At 42.9% G+C, this 26,236-nt stretch overlaps 2 protein-coding genes across 6 annotated transcripts in view; both read left to right on the top strand.

The window, feature by feature from the left end:
• Positions 1 to 12,447, top strand: part of LOC147206484 (ras-specific guanine nucleotide-releasing factor 1) — a 28,640-nt gene extending 16,193 nt beyond the window's left edge. Inside the window, exons 11-27 of the mRNA XM_086109465.1 lie at positions 269 to 332; positions 603 to 745; positions 886 to 968; positions 1,856 to 2,104; positions 4,002 to 4,372; positions 5,941 to 6,060; positions 7,194 to 7,364; positions 7,548 to 7,654; positions 8,241 to 8,353; positions 8,452 to 8,512; positions 8,732 to 8,835; positions 8,924 to 9,008; positions 9,353 to 9,550; positions 9,619 to 9,698; positions 9,802 to 9,919; positions 10,013 to 10,081; positions 10,434 to 12,447. Coding sequence (XP_085965591.1) covers positions 269 to 332; positions 603 to 745; positions 886 to 968; positions 1,856 to 2,104; positions 4,002 to 4,372; positions 5,941 to 6,060; positions 7,194 to 7,364; positions 7,548 to 7,654; positions 8,241 to 8,353; positions 8,452 to 8,512; positions 8,732 to 8,835; positions 8,924 to 9,008; positions 9,353 to 9,550; positions 9,619 to 9,698; positions 9,802 to 9,919; positions 10,013 to 10,081; positions 10,434 to 10,526 — 2,229 coding nt within the window. The 3' untranslated portion in view covers positions 10,527 to 12,447. The remainder of the gene's footprint in view (positions 1 to 268; positions 333 to 602; positions 746 to 885; positions 969 to 1,855; positions 2,105 to 4,001; positions 4,373 to 5,940; positions 6,061 to 7,193; positions 7,365 to 7,547; positions 7,655 to 8,240; positions 8,354 to 8,451; positions 8,513 to 8,731; positions 8,836 to 8,923; positions 9,009 to 9,352; positions 9,551 to 9,618; positions 9,699 to 9,801; positions 9,920 to 10,012; positions 10,082 to 10,433) is intronic.
• A 1,521-nt stretch (positions 12,448 to 13,968) lies between these two features.
• On the top strand, positions 13,969 to 24,535 carry blm (BLM RecQ like helicase). Of its 5 annotated transcripts, none has more exons than XM_086109717.1 (22): positions 13,969 to 14,298; positions 14,926 to 14,986; positions 15,077 to 15,575; positions 15,673 to 15,799; positions 16,114 to 16,217; positions 16,309 to 16,423; positions 16,502 to 17,160; positions 17,239 to 17,415; positions 17,501 to 17,619; positions 17,864 to 17,977; positions 18,432 to 18,530; positions 18,609 to 18,757; positions 18,831 to 18,937; positions 19,831 to 19,991; positions 20,073 to 20,268; positions 20,361 to 20,551; positions 21,669 to 21,813; positions 21,904 to 22,103; positions 22,187 to 22,379; positions 23,112 to 23,234; positions 23,949 to 24,156; positions 24,226 to 24,535. In XM_086109717.1, the coding sequence occupies exons 1-22, from the start codon at positions 14,204 to 14,206 to the stop codon at positions 24,404 to 24,406; spliced, it is 4,023 nt and encodes a 1,340-aa protein (XP_085965843.1). In that variant the 5' UTR covers positions 13,969 to 14,203; the 3' UTR covers positions 24,407 to 24,535. The 5 variants fall into 5 exon arrangements, with proteins under 5 accessions (XP_085965843.1, XP_085965840.1, XP_085965841.1 ...); XM_086109715.1 differs by having other exon boundaries at positions 13,970 to 14,047; positions 14,222 to 14,298; positions 14,926 to 15,575; XM_086109719.1 differs by lacking the exon at positions 13,969 to 14,298 and adding an exon at positions 14,739 to 14,764.
• The last annotated feature ends 1,701 nt before the right edge of the window (positions 24,536 to 26,236 follow it).

The raw sequence follows: 26,236 nt of genomic DNA, 5'->3' as shown, positions 1-26,236 counted from the left end.
AGTATCTTTTGTGGCCAATACTGTAAACACTTGGAGCCCCAAGCAAAATGTATATCGTACAGTACACAGTGTTTTTTTTAATGCAGTCAATTATAAAAATGTAATTAAAGAATATATTTCTTCTCATTGGCTTGGATAGGCTCCAGCTAATGCTGCTACATAAATCTCTTTCTCTCTCTCTCTCTCTCCCTGTCCCTCTCCCTCTCTCTTTGTATACTGAGGCTGGCATGAAGAAAGATACTAAATGCGCATCATTGTGTGTTTGCAGAATGGTGTTGTCTCCCTTATAGACTGCACTCTTATGGAAGATCCTGAGGGGACTGATGATGAGTGTGAGTATATTGTTCACATTGCACCTTGCAGGAATGTCATAATATAGCTGTATATAACCTCATGAAAAAAATTACCTATCTATTCCATCATTTTTTTAAATGGCTAAAAAGCAGATTTTTGTTTTATAATGATGATACAACCTAAATTATGTGTGTGTTTTTTTCATCACATAAAATTATGATTCATTCATATTCTATTCCCGAGCAAAATGCAAGGGGGCTTTTTCTGTTGAATGACTTTATAGAGTATTTTCATGCCCCCCCCCCCAGCCAAATCAGACAAAGGTGGCCAGGACATGGAGCACTTGGACTTCAAGATTGTGGTGGAGCCAAAGGACAGTCAATCGTTTACAGTCATCTTGGTGGCTTCTTCCAGGCAGGAGAAGTCTGCATGGACAAGTGACATCAGCCAGGCACGTTCCCACGCATCACTTTGTATCTTTATTCAGATATGAATTAATTTATTTAACATATACAGCTATTTTTTTTTCTTGTAACGTTCTTGTGTGGCCTTGCCTTCTTTGTTGACTGCACCGCCCTGTGTGTCTCACAGTGCATTGACAACATCCGCTGCAATGGCCTCATGATGAACGCTTTTGAGGACAACTCCAAAGTCACCGTCCCACAGATGATCAAGTAAGCCGTTCGAATGCCATAAACAAACAGTTTCCATCTCCAATACTGTGTATAGCACAGGTGTGAAACCACCACATCATTTTATGTGACCCCCCCACCCCTGAAAGAAAATCATGTGTCAACTTGCATGATCCTTGCTAAAAAAAAAAAAAAAAAGTACCGAAATGTCAAATCGTGATGTGTAATAAATGATGTTGAGATTTTTACAATAATTTTGTTACCCATAATGGCCCTCTGAGGGAAGGCGTAACTCAAAAGTGGCCCGCAACAAAAATGAGTTTGACACCCCTACAATATTATAATGGGGTGGCGTTCACTAGGGTCACGTGTGAGCTGGAGTGTAGTCCAGGTTTGACTTTGGACGAGAGGCGGATACACCTTGGACTAGTTGCCAGCCAATCAAGTTTATTTAGTTTGATTTTATTTGTGTTTTATTTCATTTGATTGGTTTTGTAAAATGTATATTTTTCTATTATTTTTTAAATTCACAATTCGTTGTGATGGTATTTACCAATTAACAAGCTTGCAATCCACATGGCATTTTACGCTGTCTACCTATTTTTTAAAATTCACATTTATCAATAATTAAAGATCAAAATGAAATTTTTAACCCTTACTCCAACCTTAATGCCGACCCCCAAAACCCAGACTGAAATCTCAGTTATTGTTATAAACACACATACGTAACAATCAGTCAAAGAATATTTAAAATGTAACATTCAGTTGACAATACAGGTTTGTCCCTCTGTCATAGCTTATCACGTTCTAAGTTACGTTTGTGATGCTTTTGTGGGGTTTCATTTCATTTTCTTTCCTTTCCTCCCGGATTTCTGGAGAATAATTATTTTCCTATAAAATCACGTCCATATTGTCTTCTTGGCACACAGGTCCGACTCAAGTCTGTACTGCGACGACGTGGACATCCGCTTCAGCAAGATGATGAACTCGTGCAAGGTGCTGCAGATCCGCTATGCCAGTGTGGAACGCCTGCTGGAGAGGCTGACCGACCTGCGCTTCCTCTCCATCGACTTCCTCAACACGTTCCTGCACTCCTATCGCGTGTTCACCACTGCTGATGTGGTGCTGGATAAACTCATCACCATCTACAAGAAGCCCATCAGCGCGATCCCCGCTCGGTGAGTCACGCAACTTAAACTCGTTCGATTACTGAGAGCTCTGTTGAATCATATTCATAATGTTTGACATCGTTCTAGATCTAATCAGCAATTGCAGTGGAGTGGGTGTTATGTGCCCCATGGGAGAAATAATTGGACTCTCGGGTAAACGATCATACTTTTTCCAAGAGGAAATATTAGTAATAAAAAAAAGTGTCAAGTGTAGAAAAGAAGAAACACGAAGCTTCACCTGACTCTCATGTTAGAATGAAGGATCTTTGCAGGACCCCGAAATGACTGAGAAGCTTTTTTTTCTCCAAATTGGATGGGAAAGAATCCATCTCTTAATAAAATTCATGAATATTTCAAGCAAATTCTAAAATGTGAGCTATCCCACACATAGCAAGGAAAAACATAAATTACAAACAAGAAGAAGTAAAAGAAGAAGTGGAAGAAGCGAGGCAAGTTGTCTGCTGATGAAGAACGGGCGACTACTGCACATTGCGGTTGCAAACTCACCTCCTGTTCATTTTTGGTGTGGTGAATGAATTACTTTGGGAAAAGAACTAGTTGCGATTTTTTTATTTTTTGGGCTGATTCCGAGTCAGATGTTTGCCAGAAAGAATGCCTGATAATTCTGGTCCCTTAACGTTGAAAACAATAAAGACGTATTACAGGCAGACTGTTTTCCACGACCTTACAGGGCTCAACACTATCCCTAAATGGTGGCATTTTGCTCCTATAATTTAAGACAGTGCAAGTAAATTTTCACCCACTTACACCAGTGTGACCAGGAAATTTGCTTTAAAAAAAACTAACAAAAACTATATTTTCATATTTTTTGTTGCTGAAAAACTTCTGCTGCATAATTAATCTCATTTATCAGTAATACAGAGAAAAAAAGTGGAGTGAATATGAAATTAAAATTAATATTAAATTTCATCTGGAGCCTTCCTTTAGGAATTGTTTAACTGTACAAGATGTAATAAGATGGGTTTTTTTCATTTGGGGGATATTGGAATGTCATTATCTTTGTCTGAGCTCGCAATGTGTTAATTTGAAAACGGAAAACAAATCACGGCTAATACATCCATAGATTCTTTTGAAAAGAGCTCATATCATCTGATTAAATCAGACGGCCAATTTATTGGCCCAGGCTTAATATGAAGGAACAAACGTATGTGCCCATCATTCGAAGGTATAAGGTAGAGTCTATCAAGCAAAACAAACACTCTGAGACGGCAGAGCGTGTGCAAATATGTGTGTGTTTTACGTGGTCAAAGACAATAATTGGGCCCGCTCTCTCGGATGTCTGGAAGTGCCTCAACTGGTCTCCGTCGCGCTATGGCAACCAAACTCACTGCTGCAGGACCCCACCCTCTGCTCCCTTCCCATCTCTCCTGATCGCAAAAAGCTCCGTGGTGTGAAATATTGATGGAGCGTTGCGATAGGGCTAAGTCCACTCTACGCAGGCCAGAGGCAGACCCCCCCCCCCCCCCCCCCCCCCACCGCTACGGGGGTCATAGTCAGCTGCAGCTCCCCCTTGCCTACGCCCTGCAGCATCGCCCGCCCCACGGCACTTGTCATGTCACTGTAAGACACCTACACTCAACTGCTTGTGTCAGCGGCGGCCATGCGCGCTATCATTCGCTGTGCTATTTATGGGAACCCATGAGGTCGCCAGGAGGGTGGCAGAGAGTGGGAGTTTTTTTTTCTTCCCCCCCCCCCCCCCCCCCCCCGCAACACTGCAGCCTGCACTGTATGTTGCTCTGAATTGACACGGACGCAAATAGACTGGGTTTGCATATATAATTTAGGTGGGGTGGGGGGGGGGGTGTATGTGTATTTAGCAAAGCTCCTCAGACATGTTCCTCAGTGCTGAATTTCAATAAAATGCATATGTGCGGCTGTGATGCAGGTCCCTGGAGTTGTTCTTTGCAAGCAGTCAGAATAACAAACTCCTGTACGGAGAGCCGCCAAGCTCCCCAAGGGCCAGCAGGAAATTCTCCTCCCCTCCTCCCTTGGCCATTGCGAAGAACTCTTCTCCGAACCGACGGCGCAAGCTCTCCCTCAACATCCCCATCATCACCGGGGGCAAAGCTCTCGACCTGGCTGCCCTGAGCTGCTCCTCCAATGGCTATGCAAGCATGTACTCCTCCATGTCCCCATTCAGCAAGACCACCTTGGATATCAACAAACTGTACGTGTCCAGCCCGATTACCAGCAAAATACCCGATGAGGGAGAGGACAAGAAAGACAAGGTGGAGGAGACCTCAGTGTGCAAACAAGGTAAGTAGGCCTCCTTTGAGCGGTGGCGGGCGACGAGGGTCGCCACAAACGTTATCAGAATCACTGGCCGACATTTTCAAACAAAATTCTAATATTTGTTTGTGAACTATATCAATTTATTGCCATTCACCTCATGTTATGGCGTTTTTCTGAATTGTAAAGGTTCCAGTACGACAATGTGGATGTGAGACTGATTTGTCCAAATCTGGGTTGCCATGTTAATCGAAATCAATCGTGCCTGTCAATGTAATTTAAACTGTATCGCAAATTAGACTTTTTCATCACAATCCCATTTTAAATTTGCCTCACAGGGCCACAATCATCCGTCTGATTGGTTGGGCAGAGCAAGCCGAGTTTGACAGGCAAAACACATCTGGAGCAAGATGCACACATTAATTCCTTTTAATAATCCTTGTCTCCGGTGAGGAAGATGTACTTTGTTTAAAGGTTTCGTGTTTTGGTCGTATTAGATATTGTAAGTATTGATCCTGAACGGCTTCAGACGATGTACAGCACGTAGCACAGTTGTGTGCTGTTATATGACATTTTTGTATACATATTGACCAGTGGCGGATTCTGGTCTGTCAAGGAGGGGAAGCTCAATTTTGGCCTACATCATAAAACGTGTCCGTTTATTTTTACATGAATTCTACTCTCCGTTCCTTTTCAAGAAAATTATCTGTGACCCTGTCATCCAACAAGGCGTCTTTTCCAGGGACTTAACTAGTGTCTTACAACTACAACAATTACAATAAAACCCACGGGAAATAAAAGATTAATTCGTCGCTAGTCGTTTTCAACAAAGAGTGTGTCGCTAAGATGATTGGAAGAAGTCTCCAGTTCAACTCAGAACAGAATGAGAATTGGATGCTCCCACGGATGCCGACAACAAAATATCGGTGATTGGCTCATTTTGCTGTCAATCAAAAAGAGATTCAGCCTCAGACAGATCATCCAATCATCATGCAGAGAAGCTGAGCGTCCGGGCCGGCCGATACACGCCCACTGTCCATAGACTCCCAGAGACGCCGAGCGTCCGGTGGGCGGGACAAAACCAGCATTTACCCAATGACTCGTTTCGTTTCAATGCATTGGGACAACCTACCCTGAACTCGCTCGATGCCCAGCGTCCGCGCTGTAGACGCTCAGCGTCCACACAGTTTAAAGCACAGTGAAGCTGCGGGAATGAATGAGAAGAGAGTCGCGTCGTAACCAGTAAATAAGAAGATGATTCAGAATAAAAGTTGAGCGCATTGTAGCGCACATTTAGTCAATGACATATACACACAATTGTATGTACACCCATATACGGTATTTGATCACTTCTTTTTTGACATTTTACGGGAAGCTGAGCTTCCCTTGCAGTCTTAGAGCAATCGCCTCTGATATTGACACTTTTTCCAATTGCAACACGATAGTGGCGATATGAAGAGGTGGATTAAGTAAATCCGCATTGAAGTTTGAGGTAGCGAATGCACGGCCCGCAACTGCCTTTGAACCAAACCACCATGAAACTCTCCCTTAACTTCACTTTTTTTTCCTGACTTTATTGTCACGCTGTGGCGCAGATCTCTCCGTGCGGGAAGAAAGTGACAATGATCAAAACCAGAGCGATGACGCCGAACCGGAGGCCTCGCCCACAAAGTCGCCAACCACGCCAAAAAACATCAAATGCAAAAACTCCTCAGGTACATTTTGTTCCAAAGAGTGCTCTGGCGTCATTATGACAAGACAGTGTGTTATGCAAACGCATGTACCCCCACCCCAACCCATCCTCAGCAACATCGAGCTTTCGGGATATAAATAGAACCCAAGGAGCCGCGTACGGTTTGCTGTTTGGGATGGAGTAGTTTAACCGAATTTGATTAATCGTCTTTGCGCGAAAGCAAGCACAAAGGAGACGTGGCACTGTGTCGAAAGCTTAAGTAACAAGTCGACAGTTAGGAACATGCAGGGGAAGCCAGTGTTGGCTTGAGTAGGTGTCAGGGAAACTTGTGTCATAGCAACTACATCGAGAGCGTGTTTTCCCTTCCCACCCACGGATAATGAGGCTGTTTCACTGCAGCCTCCTAAATCTCACCACCACATTGCAGGGGGGAGGGAAAAAAATGCCTTTAAAAGCAAAAACCCTCCCTGGAATCAAGTGCAATGGCGGAAGCGTGTGCCACTCACGATGAAGGATTTCTCGCCTCTTGTGATGTGTCTATGTTCTCGGGATTGAAATAGCAGAGTGCAGAATCTGTTGATTCCTCTGTTCTGCTGATATTTGGCGGCTATATTTAGCTGCGACCATCTTGAATACCAAAGCCTGCTGTACAGGAGAGGCTGAAGGACGGTTGGGTCGGTCTGTGGAGCCCCATAGTGGAGACTTTAGGAAGAACCGGCAGTCCATTCTGCAGCCGGAACATAGATACCTTCAATCCGACAAGTTTCTGTAGCGTTTATCTTGTTCAGGGTCACGGGAAGCCGCCTTTGAGTGAAAGGCAGGGCCGAACCCTGGACTGGTCAGCAGACAATCAGAGGGCATAGGGACAGACTGTATCAACCTTTCGCAGTCATATTCACACCGCCGTTGAATCGGAAAGAAACTTTAGTTGTTCCGTTTTTATTTCTTTTTTAAAACTGGGCGCAATGCAACAATGACTTTTACAATAATATCAAATAGACTGGACCTTTTTGGAATCGAATCTCTGCCTCGTTTTTGATGAACACGTGGACCTGCTTATAACGCCGTTTTGAATACGGTGCTGTCAAAGTCCAGCACATACTGTAACTGGAGCATTGACACTTTGACACTGAAGCGTTTTAAATCCCATTTCAGAATTCTCTCTGTTCTCCTACAACAACGGGATGGTGATGTCCTCTTGTCGGGAGTTGGACAGCAACCGAAGTGCGCTGTCTGCTGCTTCCGCCTTTGCCATTGCTACCGCCGGAGCCAACGAGGGCACCCCCACCAAGGAAAAATATCGAAGGATGTCACTGGCCAGCACAGGTGCCCTTTCCCCATCCGTTCCAAGAACATCATATTGTATCTGGCGGTGTTTAGAGTCAGCTGCTAGATTGGTCGTTTGTGCACGATACACAGACCACGGTCGAAATACCCTGAAGAAAGTAAGCTCGCAGATTCTCACATAAAGGAATACTTGTTGCTTGTCTGTTCAAATGTTCCGTACAGGCTTCCCAACAGATCAAAGGAATGGCGACAAAGAGTTTGTGATCAGACGAGCGGCGACCAACAGGGTTCTGAATGTTCTCAGACACTGGGTGTCCAAACACTCGCCGGTAAATACAAGTTTTAAAGCTTCAATACACGAGGTCGAATGGGGCTCACTTTAGAGCCAGAATCCAGTCCCGGAGAGGTTCGTGTTTTCGAACAACATCAATCCATTGTACAGCCGCGGTCCTGTTATGCTTGGCTCCAATCTTAACAACAACAGTCACAATTCGAGGCACCCACTGGTGCATACGTTAAAATATAATCATGTAAGTCAGGATTTCCCAAATATTTTCATCTCATGGTTCCAAAACGTTTAAAAAAAGGATATTCTACGATTACTGGCAAAATATCAACGCGATACAAAATAACTCTTGATAACTAACCTAACAAACAATAATTTGTTGCCCAAAAAAAAAAAGCAATTAAAAAGCTCTTCCTATTTTATCAATACATTTTACTCTCACTATTCACAACTATAGATAAAAACTGACCCAGGACTCTTTAAGGCTGCTGATTCTAATTTTGGGACCGCTGGTATTTATGATCCATGCTGTTGCAAATTAAAAAAACAACAACATATAAATGTTCCTTAAATAATAAAGGTACATCTTAATCCTTTCATTGTGTTTGTTACCATCTTTGTCCTTCCAGGACTTTGAGAGTAACAATGAGTTGAAAACAAAGGTTATCGCCTTCCTAGAGGAAGTGATGCATGATCCTGAGCTCCTCACTCAAGAGAGAAAAGCAGCCGCCAATATCATCAGGTGTGTCATTGCATTCCCATGCTGAAATTTCCTCCAGAAGCCCCACTCGCCATCGTTGACGATTTTAACTTCTGTCATTTTTTTTTTTCCGCCGTCAGAACTCTGACTCAGGATGATCACGGTGACAATCAAATTGCTCTTGAGGACGTGACACAACTGGTGAGTCAGGTTAATAAAACACCCCGACCCCCACCAAGCGGGATCTTGAGGATTCTTCTCCAATTGCACTTTTCTGTATTTTTGAATGTTATGGGTGTTACTTGATGTCATCCCAGTGATAAATCTCCTTGGCCTTAGCATTTTGTTGGGACAATAGAAGACAAGGGGCTTCAGCTTGGACTCCAACAACCACTGTCATGAGTGCTTTTCTCCTTTCAGGTGGGTTCAGGGAAGGCTGACCCTTTCGAGAGCCACTCAGCCTTGGAGGTTGCAGAGCAGCTCACCCTGTTGGATCATCTGGTCTTCAAGGTCATCCCGTATGAGTGAGTGGAACTGCCTTTTCTTACTTCATTTTGTGTGAAAGGGGCGAAAAAAAACAAAGTGTCCTAAAAGTGTTCCTTTTCTTGATAGGGAATTTTTTGGTCAAGGATGGATGAAGAATGACAAGAATGAGAAGACGCCCTATATTATGAGGACCACGAAGCACTTTAACGATGTATGCCACATATCAGTTTTGAGAATACAGTGAAGTACGGTCATCTTTCGAAGTGAGGAAAGGACGGAATTGTACATGATGCGGGAGATAGGTTCTGTGTGCCCCCACTTGTCGAAACAAAAATCACTCAGAGTTGCTCAGATAGCCTTTATTCACGCGCAATGACAACGTTGTTGTGTCTACCACTTTTTGATCGATCGATTCCTATTGATCCAATGACCTGGATGACTGAGAATATTCACAGGCATGTAAACGTAGATACGTTCCACAGCGCAAATCTGCAGTCTAGACAAACCGCAACGTAACACGGTTAGCCATTCTTTTCGGGTCCTCTCTTCCGCCAGATAAGCAACCTTATCGCCACGGAGATCCTGCGCTCAGACGACGTGGTCACGCGAGTGGCGGTCATTGAGAAATGGGTGGCCGTGGCGGACATTTGCCGCTGTCTCCATAATTACAACGCCGTGCTTGAGATCACCTCCTCGCTCAACCGAAGTTCTGTCTTCCGTCTCAAAAAGACCTGGCTCAAAGTGTCCAAGCAGGTGCGTAACAACACGATATACTCGACCGTGTGTGTTTTGGTTAAATGGCAAAGCCGATGCTCTCGCAGACAAAAGCACTGATTGACAAGCTGCAGAAGTTGGTATCTTCGGAGGGGAGGTTCAAAAACCTGAGAGAGGCTCTGAAGAAGTGAGTCAGGCTTTTTCGATTGCCCACTTTTTTTTTTCTTTTTTTTTTAGTCTCTAAAAAGTGGCATCACAAAGGGATGATGTTTTTCTGCCCCCCTGTCCAGCTGTGACCCCCCGTGTGTGCCCTATCTGGGCATGTACCTCACAGACCTGGCCTTCATCGAGGAGGGAACGCCTAACTACACCGAAGACAATTTGGTCAACTTTTCAAAGATGAGGATGGTGTGATGCCAAAGTTGCCGTGCATGTCTCCACTTGCTTTCTGCGTTAGCTTTTGTGTTAACTAATTCACATTTTGGTTCTACACATTTTCAGATTTCTCACATCATCCGAGAAATTCGACAGTTTCAGCAAACGGCATACAAGCTTGATCTTCAACCAAAGGTTTGACAAGTTGCTGTCAAGTCATCGTTAGGGGAATTACCTAACGGAAATGAAATTTATGGGAGGCGGAACCTGGCAAAAAGTGCCCTGTCCGAGATTTATTGACGTTCTCAAAATGTTTACGGTGCTTTAAATGTATAATTGCTGACAATGTTCAGATTATGACGCTTTCAAATGAGGAGAAAGATGATTCATATCTCTTTGATCCATTTAAAAGTCTCTTGCCACTTTCTTGTCAAATGATCTCAGTGCACTGTACTGTGCACAGTGACTCAGAACATATTGCATAGAACGATTCTTCTGTTGCTTTTTTATGGTCTTTGAATTCGTCCACTTTTGGTCTGCGCTACAGGTAGCCCAGTACCTACTAGACGGAAGCTGCGTTCTGGATGAAGAAAGCATGTACGAAGCGTCCCTCAGAATTGAGCCAAAAGTGTCCAACTGATGGGGGCGAATGGGCTATGTTCTCTTCTTTGTTAATATGACACATCAGTTCACGTACACATCCACTTTTGCCTTGTTGTACAAGATAGTTGCTCTTCTGTACAGTAGATGTTTAAGGTTGTTTGATGACAGAAGATATGTTGAATCTTTTGTTCTTTTTTTTTTTTTTTTTGGAAGCATAATAACAGAGGTTGCCTTGGTTAGTCACCTTCAAATCAACGTGACCAATGACATTATTTTGCTTTTGTGTAACCTTTGACACTTGCCAGCTATCTTCACTTCAGTTGTATCGCTAAGTACAGTATTAGTTTGTCCAGGACCAATGTAGCATTGTAAAAAGCGCATCAAATCAGGTAAAAGAGCACTGAGAACACGAGAGATTGTGTGCACGCAAAGGAAGACGTGGGAACCACATTCGGTGGTAAGCCAACCAACTCTATGCTTCCTAAACCAAAACTGAAAGAGGTTCGTCTCTTCATTTCTGCTCTGCAACAAATGTTCCCAAATGTTTTGCACCATAGACTATTTTTATACCGACAGCATCCGGGACAAAAATCACAATGATACATGAAAGAAAGAGAAGCTATAGTGCCTGGTTTGGTCACATACAAAATTGTAATTTGGTGGTGAAGAAAGGGCGTGATGACAGACTGTTACCTTGTTGACTAATAACCATGTTGAGTTGCTCATTTCTAATACTATATTAAATTCTATAGATCATGGTTGGGTCTGTGCCAGGAACTGCAGATAAATAGCAAAAGTATTGGAAAGTGATGCTCATCAATATTTTCAGATCGCTACCAACTTTGTTTGTTTGTATAAATTCTGATTCTTGGTCTCCTGTCCTGAATGTGCAAAATAACGTCATCGCTCATACAAGACAGGTTTTGTTGTTTATTGTATAGAGTACACCAGTTCAGTATACTATGATTGTTTAAATTAAAAATGATTTTTTTTAAATATTGTTTTTTTTCAGTACTTTTCAAAAAAAAACACGTGTTCAGCGATACTTGTGTCGAGTAAAACGGTTGTTGCTCCTCTGTAATTAAAAGACAATCTGTCCATCTTGCTGTTCCAGTGGTTGTGGAACGTGACAGTATATCACTCTGTTATATACATTGCTGTTTATTAACAATATGATAAAAACATAAGTGAATGACCTCTGCCTGCAGCATTCAAACACTATTTTTGTAGTAGTCTACGAGAGTGACCTGCTCTTTATATAAACATGAGAAAGTATTTTGTACCTTGTTGTTGATTCACTTCTCTGACACGTGCTGTACATTTTGTACATCCTAGCCCTGCATATCCCTCAATGTAGAACGGGGTGATCCTTTCATGTGTGTGTGAGCGTGTGTCTGTGTGTGTGTGTGTGTATACATATACACACACACACACACACAAATAGCAAGCTTCAATACAAAAATACTACAACAGTGTGGTCTCGAAACCATGACTTTAGAGTAGGAATCAAAAAGTGTTTTGCATTTATACTGCAATCCTGTCTATAACCATTTCTGTTAGCAGGAATTATAGTATTGTAGTGCTTATTCTTTGAATATTTGTATGTATTTTTACTATGTATGTACAGAACACTTTTGAAGCTCACGTGGCAGGCATGCAACACAGACAAAATAATACGATGTACTTATACTGTAGACACACTTATACATGCATATACGATACTCTTATAAGGTATATGAACAAATAAACATTTTTGCTGTTAGCAATACCCAGTGGTATGAAAATTATCTTTCAACCCCTCATGTTTCCACACCTAAAAGAAATATTCCCCGTTTTTGTAAGAAAATTAAATAAATATAAAAATACATCTATATAAAATCAAAGACCTTGATGATTTTAACAAACAATTATGTTTCCAAGTTACTTCTTGCTAATAAATCCATTTTGTCTCAGGGGCATTTTGTCTCAAGTGTTTTTGTAGATCATCCACGCGATTTTAAAGTACACGGTTTTGGATTTATTTGGGGCTTCATCTCTTTAATAATAATCATCATCACCATTGTTAAACATAAAAATCAAACAGAGTTTCAGGAAGACAATCGTGATACTAGAAACAAATGTTTGTGCATTGTACGGTCAACTGGTCATTAGGGATAAGTGAGGGTTTTAGGTTAGGTCTTATTTTTTGTTACATATGGGTCATTCCAGAATTGGAGGACATTTTGGCTTCAAAATGATTGAAAAACAATCCTTATTTTTTCATATTTTTCTGCCATATATTCATCAACAATAGGTAATAAACGATAAAAGGCTTGATTCGCTCAGCTTAGATCAATGGTACAATTTTTCATACATGATTTATTTGGTGTTTACAACATCTGTTTCTGTAATCACAGTAACAGGTAACAGAGTTGCAAATCAGGGCGATTGTTTTCTTTCCCTCAGGAGTAGAAGGTGGCTTTTTAGCTAGCTGTTACTGCTGACCAAGAGACAAATATATTTATGTGAATGAGCAAAGAAATTTTAAAATAAAGAATTGTCTTATTCTTTTCATATGCATACCAGGGCTGCATGAGGTGGCGAGAGACATTCAATCATGGCTAACTATTTTATAAAAATTAGAAAAATAGAAGAGGGGATATGCCTTTGCCCTATCCATTCTTTTGGGAAACGTTTTTTTAAATTTCCTTACAAGTCCAGCGTCTCATATGAGTCGCCGCTTTCCTCGTCTGTGGGACACATGTTCCATGAATAATAATAACTATTGAAAATATTATGTTTATTCAATGTTCGCAGAGTTACAAAAGGGCAACGAAACAATAAATAATAAATAAAAAAATTAAAATACAGTTTTACTGTTATATTTGAGATTCGATTTGGTCATTACAAGAGGAAAATGCATTTTAGGGGATACTGCAGACGTATGTGGTATTTTAAGAACTAGCATTCTTTTCTCTTCGTTTTTTAATATTTGGTCAAAGGACAAGAACATTTACTAAATGGTCCCCCAATTCTGGAATTAATGACCCATACATCTGTAATTAAATAAAACAGGCCAATTAAACACAGCATTCAAGTATATGGTACATCTATTTTTAATGCTTTTACAAAGATAATGATGCTGATTTTCGATTGACTAGTTCAGAGAGGCATTCATGTGACAGTATGAATGTACAGTACTGTATTTGTTTATTATTGAGGTTGAGTTGTACTGGACAGTGCTGCAGTACAACTCTGTATTGTACTGCTCTATATTGATAGAAAATCATTATGTAATACATTTCTACTTCAGAATAGACTAAAACCACAAAAATATGGCTGAATTAAAATAAAATATATTTCCTTATGAAGGCACACCTGTAAAGCCCGAATGCGATTGATCGTGGCAGGGGCTGGTAACGTCTTATAAACAACGTATCCCACAATCCTCAGCGGTGTAACATCTCGACCAATGGGGTAGCCGCGTTGATGGCCTCATCAACGTTGTCTGACTTCATTTGCTTTCATTTTGCGGCTCTGACAAATTCAGGGAACTCAACTCGCTTCTATTTTCTAAATGTAAGTTGTCACAGTACGACACGGTCTCTCTCGGCGTGACCATGTGTCCATTTGTCATGTTCGGCACTGTGACAGAGTTCCGTACGAACGGCGAAGTTAGCGCGGACTAAGTTGGCTTGATAGCTAGCTAGCCGCTAGCCCAGCTCTTTTGCAACAATGTCCAATCTTCCTCAGAATAATTTGAAGGAGCAGCTGGCGAGACACAGCACCGGCGCCCAAAGCAAGATGTCTTTGGCAAAACCTAAATCGGGGTAAGTGGAAGAATTTGTCCCCGAGTGTGTCACTTGCTTATCGCACGATTTAGCCTCTAGCATTAATAATAATTGTCGGTGTGCAAACCTGATCATAAACTCCGACGTCAGAGGGAATGAATATCGTGTCACTTTTTCTTTTGATGATAATTAGAAGGCATCCTCGTCAATATATGCTTATAGTATGTTGTGCACACTGCTGTGCTCTTTGCTAATGTCTGCATAGGTGTGTGCATTCAAGCAGTGTTTCCTGTAGCGATTGTCACAGCTTGTGTCATTGTATTAATCGTTTGTTAATGCAATAATAACGCCATAAACTCTAATTGGTTCTGTGTGTTTGACATTTTCAATCAATTCAAATCGTCACGCAAGAATGCTAATTTGGCATGTACTTTTTTTTTCTCCATGTTTCTATCTCATTCCCAAAACATGCATGTTAGGTTCATTGAACACCCCGAATTGTCATGTGAGTGTTAATGGTTGTTTATCTATATATGTCCTGTGATTCCACAGTAATCTGTGATAGGTTTGAATTCAACAGTGAATTGAAATTGAAGTCTATTGAAATTTTACACCAAAGTCTAGCTAAAATACAAAATGTTAATTTCTCTCCTGTTGATATTTCAGGCCATTTTCTTTTAAAAAGAAGTTGCCGTCAGGTACAAACCTGGTGGAAACCCTGAGCAAGGTAACGAGCCCAAATGTTTTGGCAAGCAGGAATGTCAATGTCCCTAAGACCAATTTGGTGACTCAGCCTGTTGTGATGTTTTCAAACAAGCCCGAGACTGCTCAAAAGTCCAAAATCAGCAACTTCTTCTCTGTAAGTTCCAAAGACAAATCTGACATCAGCTTGTCGTCATTGGCGTCTTCTGGCAAAGTGTGTCTATCCGCACCCAAATTTGACAGACCGGGAATGAGTAACAACGTCAGCACTCCCGTAAATTTGGATGAATCACTTGGAATCCAGCTTGATAACTGGGATGATTTGGATGACTTTGAAACTCCAACCAAGGCAAAGAATACCTCCTTGAATGAAGACATAAACAAGACTGATAGCAGGCCAGTCACAGCTGAAAGGAAAACAGAATCCATAGGCGGGCAGTGTCGTCTAAAAACAGATGAAATTCAAGCAACGTCAGATCAGACTGAAGTCCAACAACCAGCAGAGAGGGAACCAGAAGATTCTCCAATAAACACAGCAAGAAGACGCCAGCAGCCTTATCTGAAGTCTGTTGTTAGTGAAAGCGAAGAGGACAATGATGATGTGCCCATGACAGGTAACACACTTTTTCCTGCAGTTCCATTTTTTTTCATTTGTGCATTACAAATGGCAACAAATGGAGATCACGTGGCTTCTCTTTTGTCCCCAATTAGATGATGATAAAGAATGTGTCACTCCAGAGTCTATTAAACTGGATGTCACCTTGGAGCCTGAAGATGACCTCGATTACATACCGCCATCTCCAGAGAGCTTTTACAGCAAATCTCCTGTGGAGTCCATGTGAGCGGTTTTTTTTCCCCTCCCCCAAGTTGTTTTTTGACTTCACGTTGGAGAGAGTTTTCATGATGGAGTTTGTGTTGCTGTCAACATTAGGTGCACCTGCAAAATGTACTGAGTTCTATTCCTAAACTTTCATAATTGTCAGTGGGAATTGTGATTATTGTTCATAATCCTGACCAACAATTTTAGATTGTTTTCATTATATGCTAATGCAATTTGCCTTTTAACACCAGTATGTTTCACCAACATTCTCGTTACACCCTTCCGATGGTGCCATCAATATGTCGTGATTGATTTGTTTTTCTTTTGAACAGATCCAAGCCATGTTATTCTGAAAACAAGGACAATAATGTGCACTCCACTAGCTTAAACGTGACACCTCGTCAAGCCTCCGATGAGCATTCAACAGACAAGAAAAGTGAGCGTGTCTCGTTGTCTGACATCGTTTGGCATCGTTCTTTGTTTTTCCTCGTGTAAAATTCCCTTATGCATTTTTTCCCCTCTCACAGATGACGAACTCTACAGCATCATGGAGTGTATTTGTGCTCTGGTGGATACCATCCCTGAACACGAACTCATCGCTCTGTCATGTGGAAATGAGCTTCTGCTCAAGAGGGCTCAAAGGTGGGTGCGATTCCACTTTTCTTGATGACGTTCCATCACTGCGTGACTACACTACTGCGCCTCCTTCTCCCCTTCCAGGAAGAGGATTCTCATTACCGGCGGTGCCGCCTTGCTGAGGACTCAGCAGCCTGACAGCACTGTGCTTTCTGAACCCAGCTTGAAAGACAAATCTTGCTCCGATTTCTCCAATAGCTTTTTACCCGCTGTTTCAAAGAAGACTGCTCAGCTCAGGAGATCCTCCGTCATCTCTGTGGACTGTGACTCCGATCAATCTGACAGCCTCATTAAAGAAAATGCATCAAGCTGCAACGATGGCTGGAAATCAGCTGTGGAAATTGAGAGCAACTGTAATTCTCCGTCAAGCCACGGCATCTCCAACACACCTCACAATAACTCCGGTGTCGAGAAGACCGTCATAGATTTGGACTGCCAAGATCATTCCTTCTTGCCAAAGAAGAAGACGGAGACTTCAGCGCAGATTCAATCCACTCCAAATGTCACGGCCGCGGACATCGTTGACCTTGATGACTTTTTCATCGATAACTTTGACATTGATGACTTGAACGACTCTGACATGCCCGACTACTTCGATGAACCGCCACGTTCGGTGGCGCCGCTGAAGACGCCCATCGCTGCCCCAACGGCCGTGAAAGAAGGTGGGCCGAGCAAGTCTTTATGGGAGAAGAAACCTGCGATGCCCGCGCCTCCGCTCAACCCTGCAAAGATTTTTTCTGCTGGTGAGTCACCGAGAAAGTTGTAAAATTGTTGTTTTGGTAAAGTCGACAACGTTTTTTTCTAAATTCAATCCATTGCAGAACCCACGTTCCGAAACCCGGCACACGACCGTTTCCGAGGTTTCAACTTCTCCCACTCGCAGGAAATGATGAAGATCTTCCACAAGCGCTTCGGTCTCCATCAGTTCCGGTTCAATCAGCTCGAAGCCATTAATGCCGCCATCCTCGGAGAGGACGAGTTTGTGCTCATGCCCACAGGTTTGCACCTCGCGGTATTAGGACGATGCCGATATATGTGGATCGCCGTCAGATGGCCACCCCTAACGGTGACGTGTGCTTGCAGGTGGCGGTAAAAGTCTGTGCTACCAGCTTCCTGCCTGTCTGTCACCGGGAGTCACTGTGGTCATCTCGCCACTCAAATCTCTCATTGTGGATCAAGTCCAGAAGCTCACTTCTTTGGATGTATGTTTACCTGTTGGCCATGTTATTACTGCGTACATTGGTTACTTCGACGTTCACATGAAAAGTGGTTGTAAAGACAAAGTTGTGGATGGTGCGATCATAACAAGATTTTAAATGCAACGCTTAGTGAGCTTAGCTTGTTGAATTTTGCGTTTTGGAGGATTATTTTTTTTCTTTTTTTGGGAGCCGTCTTTCACTGGCATCTGCGATCTACTGAGCGCTGTTGTTCTCGTTGCTGTTTTAGATCCCAGCGACAAGCCTTTCTGGTGATAAAAGTGACAGTGAAGCAGGGAGGATCTACATGCAGCTCTGCAGGAAGGAGCCCATCATTAAACTCCTCTACGTCACACCTGAGAAGGTGATGCTTTTATGTACAGCTGCAACTCACTAAATTAGAATATAATTGAACTCAGTTCAGTTCTAAAAGCGAAGCTTGTACTGTCAATTATTTAAATTCCATTGACATGGACTCAAATCATATCGATTTATAATTTCAATGCTTACCGTCTATCTTACAACAAATGAAAATCCAGAATTCACCGTCTCAAAAAATGTAAATATATTTTTCAATACAAAAATAAAAAATATATATTTTGGGTTCAGTAATGAGTTAGGAATTGGCCTTCTGAAAAGTATTTTCTGCTTTTAATAAATCTGGGTAGGTGAGATCCACTTTTTGAACTGAACGACTGAAAGAAACCATCCTACAATATTTTTTAAAAAGTGGATGGACTAGCACAGTACTTTTGTTGAAGCTCTGTCAAGTGTGTTGGCCGCTTTGACTTGACACGTGTTCCTTCTCCGTCGTCAAGGTCGGCGCCAGCAACAGGCTGATCTCAGCCCTTCAGAATCTATATGAGCGAGGGCTCCTGGCTCGCTTTGTCATCGATGAGGCTCACTGCGTCAGTCATGTGCGTAGTTCCTCTCAAACACACCAAACTGACCCCCCGCCAGCTGTCTCATTAACCAAGCGACGGTCAATGTTGCAGTGGGGACATGACTTCCGTCCGGACTACAAGAGGCTGAGCGAATTGCGTCAGAAGTTCCCGAAAGTGCCCATGATGGCCCTGACTGCCACGGCAACCCCGCGCGTGCAGACGGATGTCTTGCACCAGCTCAGTATGACGCGCCCTCAGGTGTAAGTGTTTTTCTGACTTGACACTTTTGAGTTGTGCTTTTGGTGTCTCATTCCTCTTGTTTTGCGTTTCCAGCTTCACCATGAGCTTTAACCGAGCAAATCTTAAATACGCCGTGCTTCCCAAGAAACCCAAAAAGGTCGACGAGGACTGCGTCACTTGGATCAAGAAGCACTACCCACGTAAGTAATTGACAAGTCCAGGCAAGTTGTGTTTATCGCACCGGATATGTTACCGATCCACCTGCAGCCAATGAAAAGGCTCAATATACGGAGCTCATATCAAAAACATATTTTTGGATCTCACTCTTTCACCATGGGAGGCTATCATACAATGTGACTTTGAGTAAACGGGGAATAAAAAGACTCACTTGTGCAGTTGGCCAGATAAGAGGCAAGAAATGCTAAGCTGTTTATTTTTCACTGTAACAACCGTTCTATGAATCCCAGAGTGTCCAGTCACTCAGTGCTGTAAGCGCTGGCGCTCAGTAGGGATGAAAAAGAACGAAAATTCCACGTCCACGTGCACCAAAATGTTCAACCAAGCCATTTGATTTTGTACAGCAAAAGTAGACGAGCTTAACGCAATCAATACAAAATGACAGGCCAAGGGAATTGGCAAAGAGAATAAATCCTTAAAGTGCTACTTTGACACACACAGAGCAGCAACACACATCAACAGAATATTTGACGATACATTTAACGTGACTGTGTACTGTGAAAATCCATAAAACGGGTAGGGAACTCCAGTTCCTCGAGAGCCATATCCTGCCTGTTTTAGGTCCTTCCCTACTTCAACACACCTGATTCAGTTGTTCAGGCCCCGACAGAGCTTGCTGAGGAACTGATCGTTTGAATCAGGTGTGTTGGAGTAGGGAGGGACCTAAAACAGGCAGGATATGGCTCTCGAGGAACTGAAGTTCCCTACCGCTGCCATAAAATAATGATTGCAAACAAATTGGGATACCAGGGCGTGAAATATGAACTGCAAGGTAGTGCTGGTTCACTGTCTGTCCTGACTGTGCTACTCCTGCAACCTCACTGGTTTTGTTGTAACCTTGTCGTCTATCTTGCAGGTGATTCCGGCATCGTGTACTGTCTGTCCCGGAACGACTGTGACATCATGGCTGAAAGCCTACAGCGAGCCGGCTTGTTGGCGCTGTCCTATCACGCCGGTCTGAGCGACGGCGACAGAGAGTACGTGCAGTCCAAGTGGATCAATCAAGATGGCTGCCAGGTGAGCTTGCTTGTCGCTCACCGACGTCATCACAGAGCCCGTTTCCTTACAGTGTCACCAACGCGCATCCTCCCCCGCCAGGTCATTTGTGCCACCATTGCTTTCGGCATGGGCATCGACAAGCCTGACGTGCGCTACGTGATCCACGCCAGTCTGCCTAAATCCGTAGAGGGCTACTACCAAGAGTCGGGGAGGGCCGGCAGGGACGGGGAGATCTCTCACTGCATTCTCTTCTACACCTACGCCGACGTGCATCGCATCAAGAGGATCATCAACAGTACGTGATGTCAACAACATGAATTGTTTTGACTTGAGACCAAGTTGTTCCCCGTTCTGAAACTGCCGTTGCACCTTTTTTCCCCATGACAGTGGACCGAGAGGGTGACAGACACACCAAGGCCACTCACTTCAATAACCTGCAGAGCATGGTGCAGTTCTGCGAGAACATGATGGACTGCAGGAGGATTCAGCTGCTTGCCTACTTTGGGGAGATGTCGTTCAACAGGGGCTTCTGTAAGGAAAACCCAGACGTCGCCTGTGACAACTGTAGCAGGCCAAATGTAAGACCATGCGGTTATTTGTATGATATTATTAACTAGGGCTGTTCATGTTAAAGCGCAACCCGGTGGACCAGTGGTTAGCACGTCGACCTCACAGTGCAGAGGTACCTGGTTCAATTCCAGCTCCGGCCTCCCTGTGTGGAGTTTGCATGTTCTCCCCGGGCCTGCGTGGGTTTTCTCCGGGTATTCCGGTTTCCTCCCACATTCCAAAAACATGCATGGCAGGTTGATTGAACACACTAAATTGTCCCTTGGTGTGAGTGTGAGCGCGGATGGTTTTTCATTTCTGTGTGCCCTGCGATTGGCTGGCAACTGGTTCAGGGTGTCCCCCGCCTACTGCCCAAAGACAGCTGGGATAGGCTCCAGTGAGGATAAGCGGATCAGAAAATGGATGGATGGATGTTCATTTTTTTCATTCATTCATTCATTCATCTCCCAAACCGCTCCATCCTCATTAGGGTCGCGGGGGTGCTGGAGCCTATCCCAGCTGTCTTCAGGCAGCAGGCGGGGGACACCCCGAATTGGTAGCCAGCCAATCGCAGGGCACACAGAGACGAACAACCATGCACGCCCTCACTCACACCTCGGGACAATTTAGAGTGATCAATCAGCCTTCCATGCATGTTTTTGGAATGTGGGAGGAAACCGGAGTACCCGGAGAAAACCCACGCAGGCCCGGGGAGAACATGCAAACTCCACACAGGGAGGCCGGAGCTGGAATTGAACCCGGTACCTCTGCACTGTGAAGTCGACGTGCTAACCACTGGACTACCGGGCCGCCCCGGATGTTCATTTTAAAACATAAATATATATTGTATTTTTCATCTTCCTCTTGAACTTGTTCAGACATGCTGCTGACACTTGGAGCTCCCTCACCATTTGACAGAGTTTAAAGTTAAAAGTTCATATTGTTTAAAAAGTTTTGACTCCAACATTTTCCCTTCCCCTGAAAACGATCTGCACCAAATATCGTGATCAGCGCCATTGACCACTAATAATCCGTATCGGCCAAGAAAAAAACAACAAAAACAGGCTATCGATCATTTCTTTTTAAATGTTAGAAAATCTGTGTTGCATAACTGCTTGGCGTTTGCTTGTCTGTATTAAAAATACACAGGAATACAAAATGAGGAATGTCACTGACGAGGTGAAGAACATTGTGAGCTTCGTGCAGGAGAACTGTGAGAAGGTTGGCGCCAAGTTCGGCCGGACTGCTAAACAGATCCGCCTGACACTCAACATGCTGGTGGACATCTTTGTCGGTACGACGTACTACTACCTCACCAACATGTCTGCCGGGTGCATTTTGTTGCACTAGACAATAATGCCCGAGGGGGGAATTTGTCTCTCAGGATCCAAAGCTGCCAAGCTCCAGACAGGCATGTTTGGGATGGGAGGATCTTATTCCAGGCACAATGCAGACCGCCTGTTCAAGAAACTGGTCCTGGACAACATCCTCATGGAGGACCTTTACATCACCAACGGCGGCCAAGCTGTGTCTTATATCTCCGCAGGACCAAAAGCTCTCAACCTCCTTTCTGGACACATGCAGGTCACGTGTCCTGCTTGGCGGGATCCGACAAACATGCCGTATTACGCGCAAAGACAAAATCTGACGACGCGGTCTCATTACAGGTCAACTTCTATGACACGGAAAGTGCTTCCAGTTTCAGGAAGAACAAAGCGGTGGCCAAGAATGTCTCTCAGAGGGACCACAAGGTGCAGGAGTGCCTCAAGGAGCTGGTGGAGCTCTGCAAACAACTGGGGAAAACCTTCGGGATTCACTATTACAACATCTTCTCCACTGCCACTTTGAAAAAGTTATCGGGTAATATTAAGATGCAGTCACGTATGGGGTTTTGGATTTAATTGCGAAAAACGGACATTATTTGAACATATTTATGATATTAGTAATTATACCCCACCAGGAGATAAAAGGGATTCAAAAGCAGCCATCTACAACTTACCCTTAGAGATTGCTAAATGAGCCACCTTTTTCAAGTTAATGCTGCGAGGCCAGCGGCTTTTTTCCCCCTCCTTCTTGGCTGAGCATAGAGCGGAAGAGTGAGCAGTTACGCGCACAGGAATGAGAGAGGATAATTAGAGAGCAATGCTTTTTTGCTGTGTCGATTCATGTGCATTGTCCTTTAAAAAACAAAAAACAAAACAAACATTGTGCCAGCGGGTACTAGTTAGCCCTAAGAACGACATGAGGAGCCTATGGGTCTTTTTTTAACAGTAGCAAACCAATGATGGCACACTGTGACTTCCTAAAAAGATGTAACACAGAAGATTATTTATTTTTAACATGATATGATAATGTTATAATGCACCAACTTGTGGAAAATGCCGTTTTATTTACCAGAGCTCTGATTTTAATTTAAAAAAAAAAAGAATCTATTCACTCATTCACCCCAAAGACATATTTATGTCTTTTCAGGCTTCACGCATTCAATCCCATTTACTTAGGTTTTCTTTTCTATTTTTTTTTAAATTTCCTATGAAATAGTATTTATTTCATAGTATTTACCAATTGTAATTTCCTGAACATCATCCGCAGAGAGGCTGTCCTCCAACCCAGAAATCCTGCTGCAAATTGACGGTGTGACCGAGGACAAATTGGAGAAGTACGGCGGGGAGGTGATCCAGGTCCTTCAGAAATATTCCCAGTGGGAGAATCCAGGTAAAAGACTCCCGGCGCTTGTTCTCCGCGATGTGGCTTTGCTGCGAGTCATTCCTGACTGGTCTGTTGGGAAATCGGACAATTTCACTTCATTGTTCCTGAAATCTAAAATATCTATGCCAGTGACAAACAGAACATTGAGATGTTCTAACATCAAATGAGTTGAGCTTACCTAATAAGATCAAAACATTTCTGTCTCATAAATCTATTATTCGTTTATTGTAATGGAGATGAATTTATTGTTATTGTTTGTTTAAAAAAACGCATGGGAAGACGACCGTGGGAAAAAAAAATTGCAAATTAAATTACAGTATTTTTCAAAATTGTTCAGCTGTAGTACCTTGGCGGGTTGACATGTGATGTGAGTGTCTGGACGCGATCTGTGGGCAACATAAGCTCCTGCATGAGTGCGGTACTTGTTTGTTTGTTTTTTTCCTTCGCGGTTCTCGGATTTAAGAAACAGCTGAAAGGTGCATTGAAACTCGGGCTCTCCATTCGCACAGTCTGCTGTTTAAAAAATAAAAGACAGAAATCAGTATGTAGGAGAAACTTCCATGCCAGATAAATAGATTCCACCAAAAATTTCTGTAATATAGTGGGAGAACACTGCATACCTCTTTATGACACTTTGATTTGGTTTTTGGGCGTGAGCTTTTCTTCTGTGCCTCGGCCCAAAGTTTGGGGAAACAACAATTTTATGCGTGTCATTCCCAGTGGAGCAGGCCGAGGGTGGTGGTGAAGACAGCTGGATTGACACAACTCGAGGCCGCTCGGGTGTCGACGACGAGGACGGTGACGGCGACGACTCCTCTGCTTACTTCCGAAGCCAGAGCGCGCATGGGCAGAAGAGGAAGAAAATGCCTTTCTTCAAATACAACAAAAAGAGAATAGGCTACGCAGGCGCGGGTTCCAACTCTCGAGGGTGCGTTGTGTAACTTCTCATCGGTTCCAAATAAACTTCATTACCTTCAATTGTTTGTTTCTCCATCAGCCGAGGCAGCAATAAACCCTGGGCTTTCAGAGGGGGAGCCAGAGGTGGTTCTCAGTCTGCTGGCCGAGGGTCCAGAGGTGCGACAGGTGACTCGTCGTCAGGAAGGACGCCGGGTTTCATGGCGATGCCCACGCCACAGAACCAGCGACCTTTTCTCAAGCCGTCCTTTTCTCACATCTAGCGCCGTTGCATTTACACTACACTGTTTGTAATATATGATGTTCAAAGTGTACATTGTTGGGATTCTATTTTTTCTTACTCATCCTTATTGCCCCTGTAAATATATATTAAAGATCATGAAAAAAACCTAGCACTGCTTTATTCATGTAGATTAAATGTAAAAAAACGACCATGTATAGTAAGGCGTTTTTACCCGAAAAAAAACGACCATGTATCGTAAGGCGTTTTTGACCGAAAAAAACCGACCATGTATAGTAAGGCGTTTTTAGCCGAAAAAAACGACCATGTATAGTAAGGCGTTTTTGGACGAAATTTTTAGCCGGAAAAAACGACCATGTATAGAAGGGCGTTTTTAGCCGGAAAAAAATGACCGTGTACAGTAAGGCGTTTTTGACTGAAAAAAACGACCATGTATAGTAAGGTGTTTTTAGCCGAAAAAAGGACCATGAATAGTAAGGTGTTTTTAGACGAAAAAAAACGACCATGTATACTAAGGCGTTTTTGGACGAAATTTTTAGCCGGAAAAAATGACCAAGTATAGTAAGGCGTTTTTAGCCGAAAAAAACGACCATGTATAGTAAGGCGTTTTTGACCGAATAAAACGACCATGTATATATAGTAAGGTGTTTTTAGCCGAAAAAAACTACCATGTATAGTAAGGCGTTTTTGACCGAAAAAAAACTACCATGCATAGTAAGGCGTTTCTAGCCGAAAAAAACGACCATGTATATAGTAAGGCGTTTTTAGCCGAAAAAAACGACCACGTATAGTAAGGCATTTTTGGACGAAATTTTTAGTTGGAAAAAACGACCATGTATAGTAAGGCGTTTTTAGCTGAAAAAAACGACCATCTATAGTAAGGCGTTTTTAGCCGAAAATAAAACGACAATGATAGTAAGGCATTTTTAGCCGAAAAAAACGACCATGTATAGTAAGGCATTTTTGGACGAAAAAAAACGACCATGTATATAGTAAGGCGTTTTTAGCCGAAAAAAACGACCATGTCTAGTAAGGCGTTTTTAGCCGAAAAAAATGACCATGTATAGTGAAGCGTTTTTAGCCGAAAAAAACGACCACATATAGTAAGGCATTTTTGGACGAAATTTTTAGTTGGAAAAAACGACCATGTAAGGCGTTTTTAGCTGAAAAAAACGACCATCTATAGTAAGGCGTTTTTAGCCGAAAAAAACGACCATGTATAGTAAGGCATTTTTGGACGAAAAAAGCGACCATGAATATAGATAGTAAGGCGTTTTTGGACGAAAAAAAAGACCAAATATAGTAAGGCGTTTTTAGCCGAAAAACAAAGGCCATGATTAATAAAAAAACACAACTCTACTGCTCTGTGTGGCACTTTGGCTCAGTGGTAGAGTGATGCAGGTCCACACCAGAGGTTGAGTGTTCGGTTCCCAGTGTTTGCAGCAAGGTCATCTTTAACCACCATGTGAAGCTTTATTGAAGAAAACACAAAACACACTAGAAGTCATGTGGTGGTGTGGCTCAGGGGTAGAGAAACCATGTCCCAAACTAGTGGTTGGGTGTTCAATCCCCAGAGGTTGCGACTATATCCCTTCTTTCATTGACCACCATGATAAGTAAGGCTTATTTAAGTCTTTTTTTTTTCAAGCTGAAAACGCCTTACTACATACACATGGTGTGTGTTTTTTCGGCGCAAAATGCCTTACTATACAGTACATGGTCGATTGTTTGGGCTAAAATCACCTTACTATATATATGGTCGTTTTTTTTCGGCTAAGAACGCCTTACTATACATGGCCGTTTTTGTCGGCCAAAAACACCTTACTATACATGGTCGGTTTTTTTCGGCTAA

The sequence above is a fragment of the Hippocampus guttulatus genome, chromosome 4 (genome assembly GCF_054856545.1).
Source record: "Hippocampus guttulatus isolate MCC_2025c chromosome 4, RoL_Hgut_1.0, whole genome shotgun sequence".
Lineage (NCBI taxonomy): Eukaryota > Metazoa > Chordata > Actinopteri > Syngnathiformes > Syngnathidae > Hippocampus > Hippocampus guttulatus.
This window is presented reverse-complemented; position numbering and strand designations above follow the sequence as displayed.

What these genes read in the sequence shown, in the direction of transcription:
- blm (XM_086109714.1), top strand. Translation starts at nt 14,204, where the DNA reads ATGTCCAATCTTCCTCAGAATAATTTGAAGGAGCAGCTGGCGAGACAC. An exon ending in TGATGATGTGCCCATGACAG is followed by an intron (nt 15,576 to 15,672) that starts GTAACACACTTT and finishes GTCCCCAATTAG; the next exon opens with ATGATGATAAAGAATGTGTC. An exon ending in GCATTCAACAGACAAGAAAA is followed by an intron (nt 16,218 to 16,308) that starts GTGAGCGTGTCT and finishes CCCCTCTCACAG; the next exon opens with ATGACGAACTCTACAGCATC.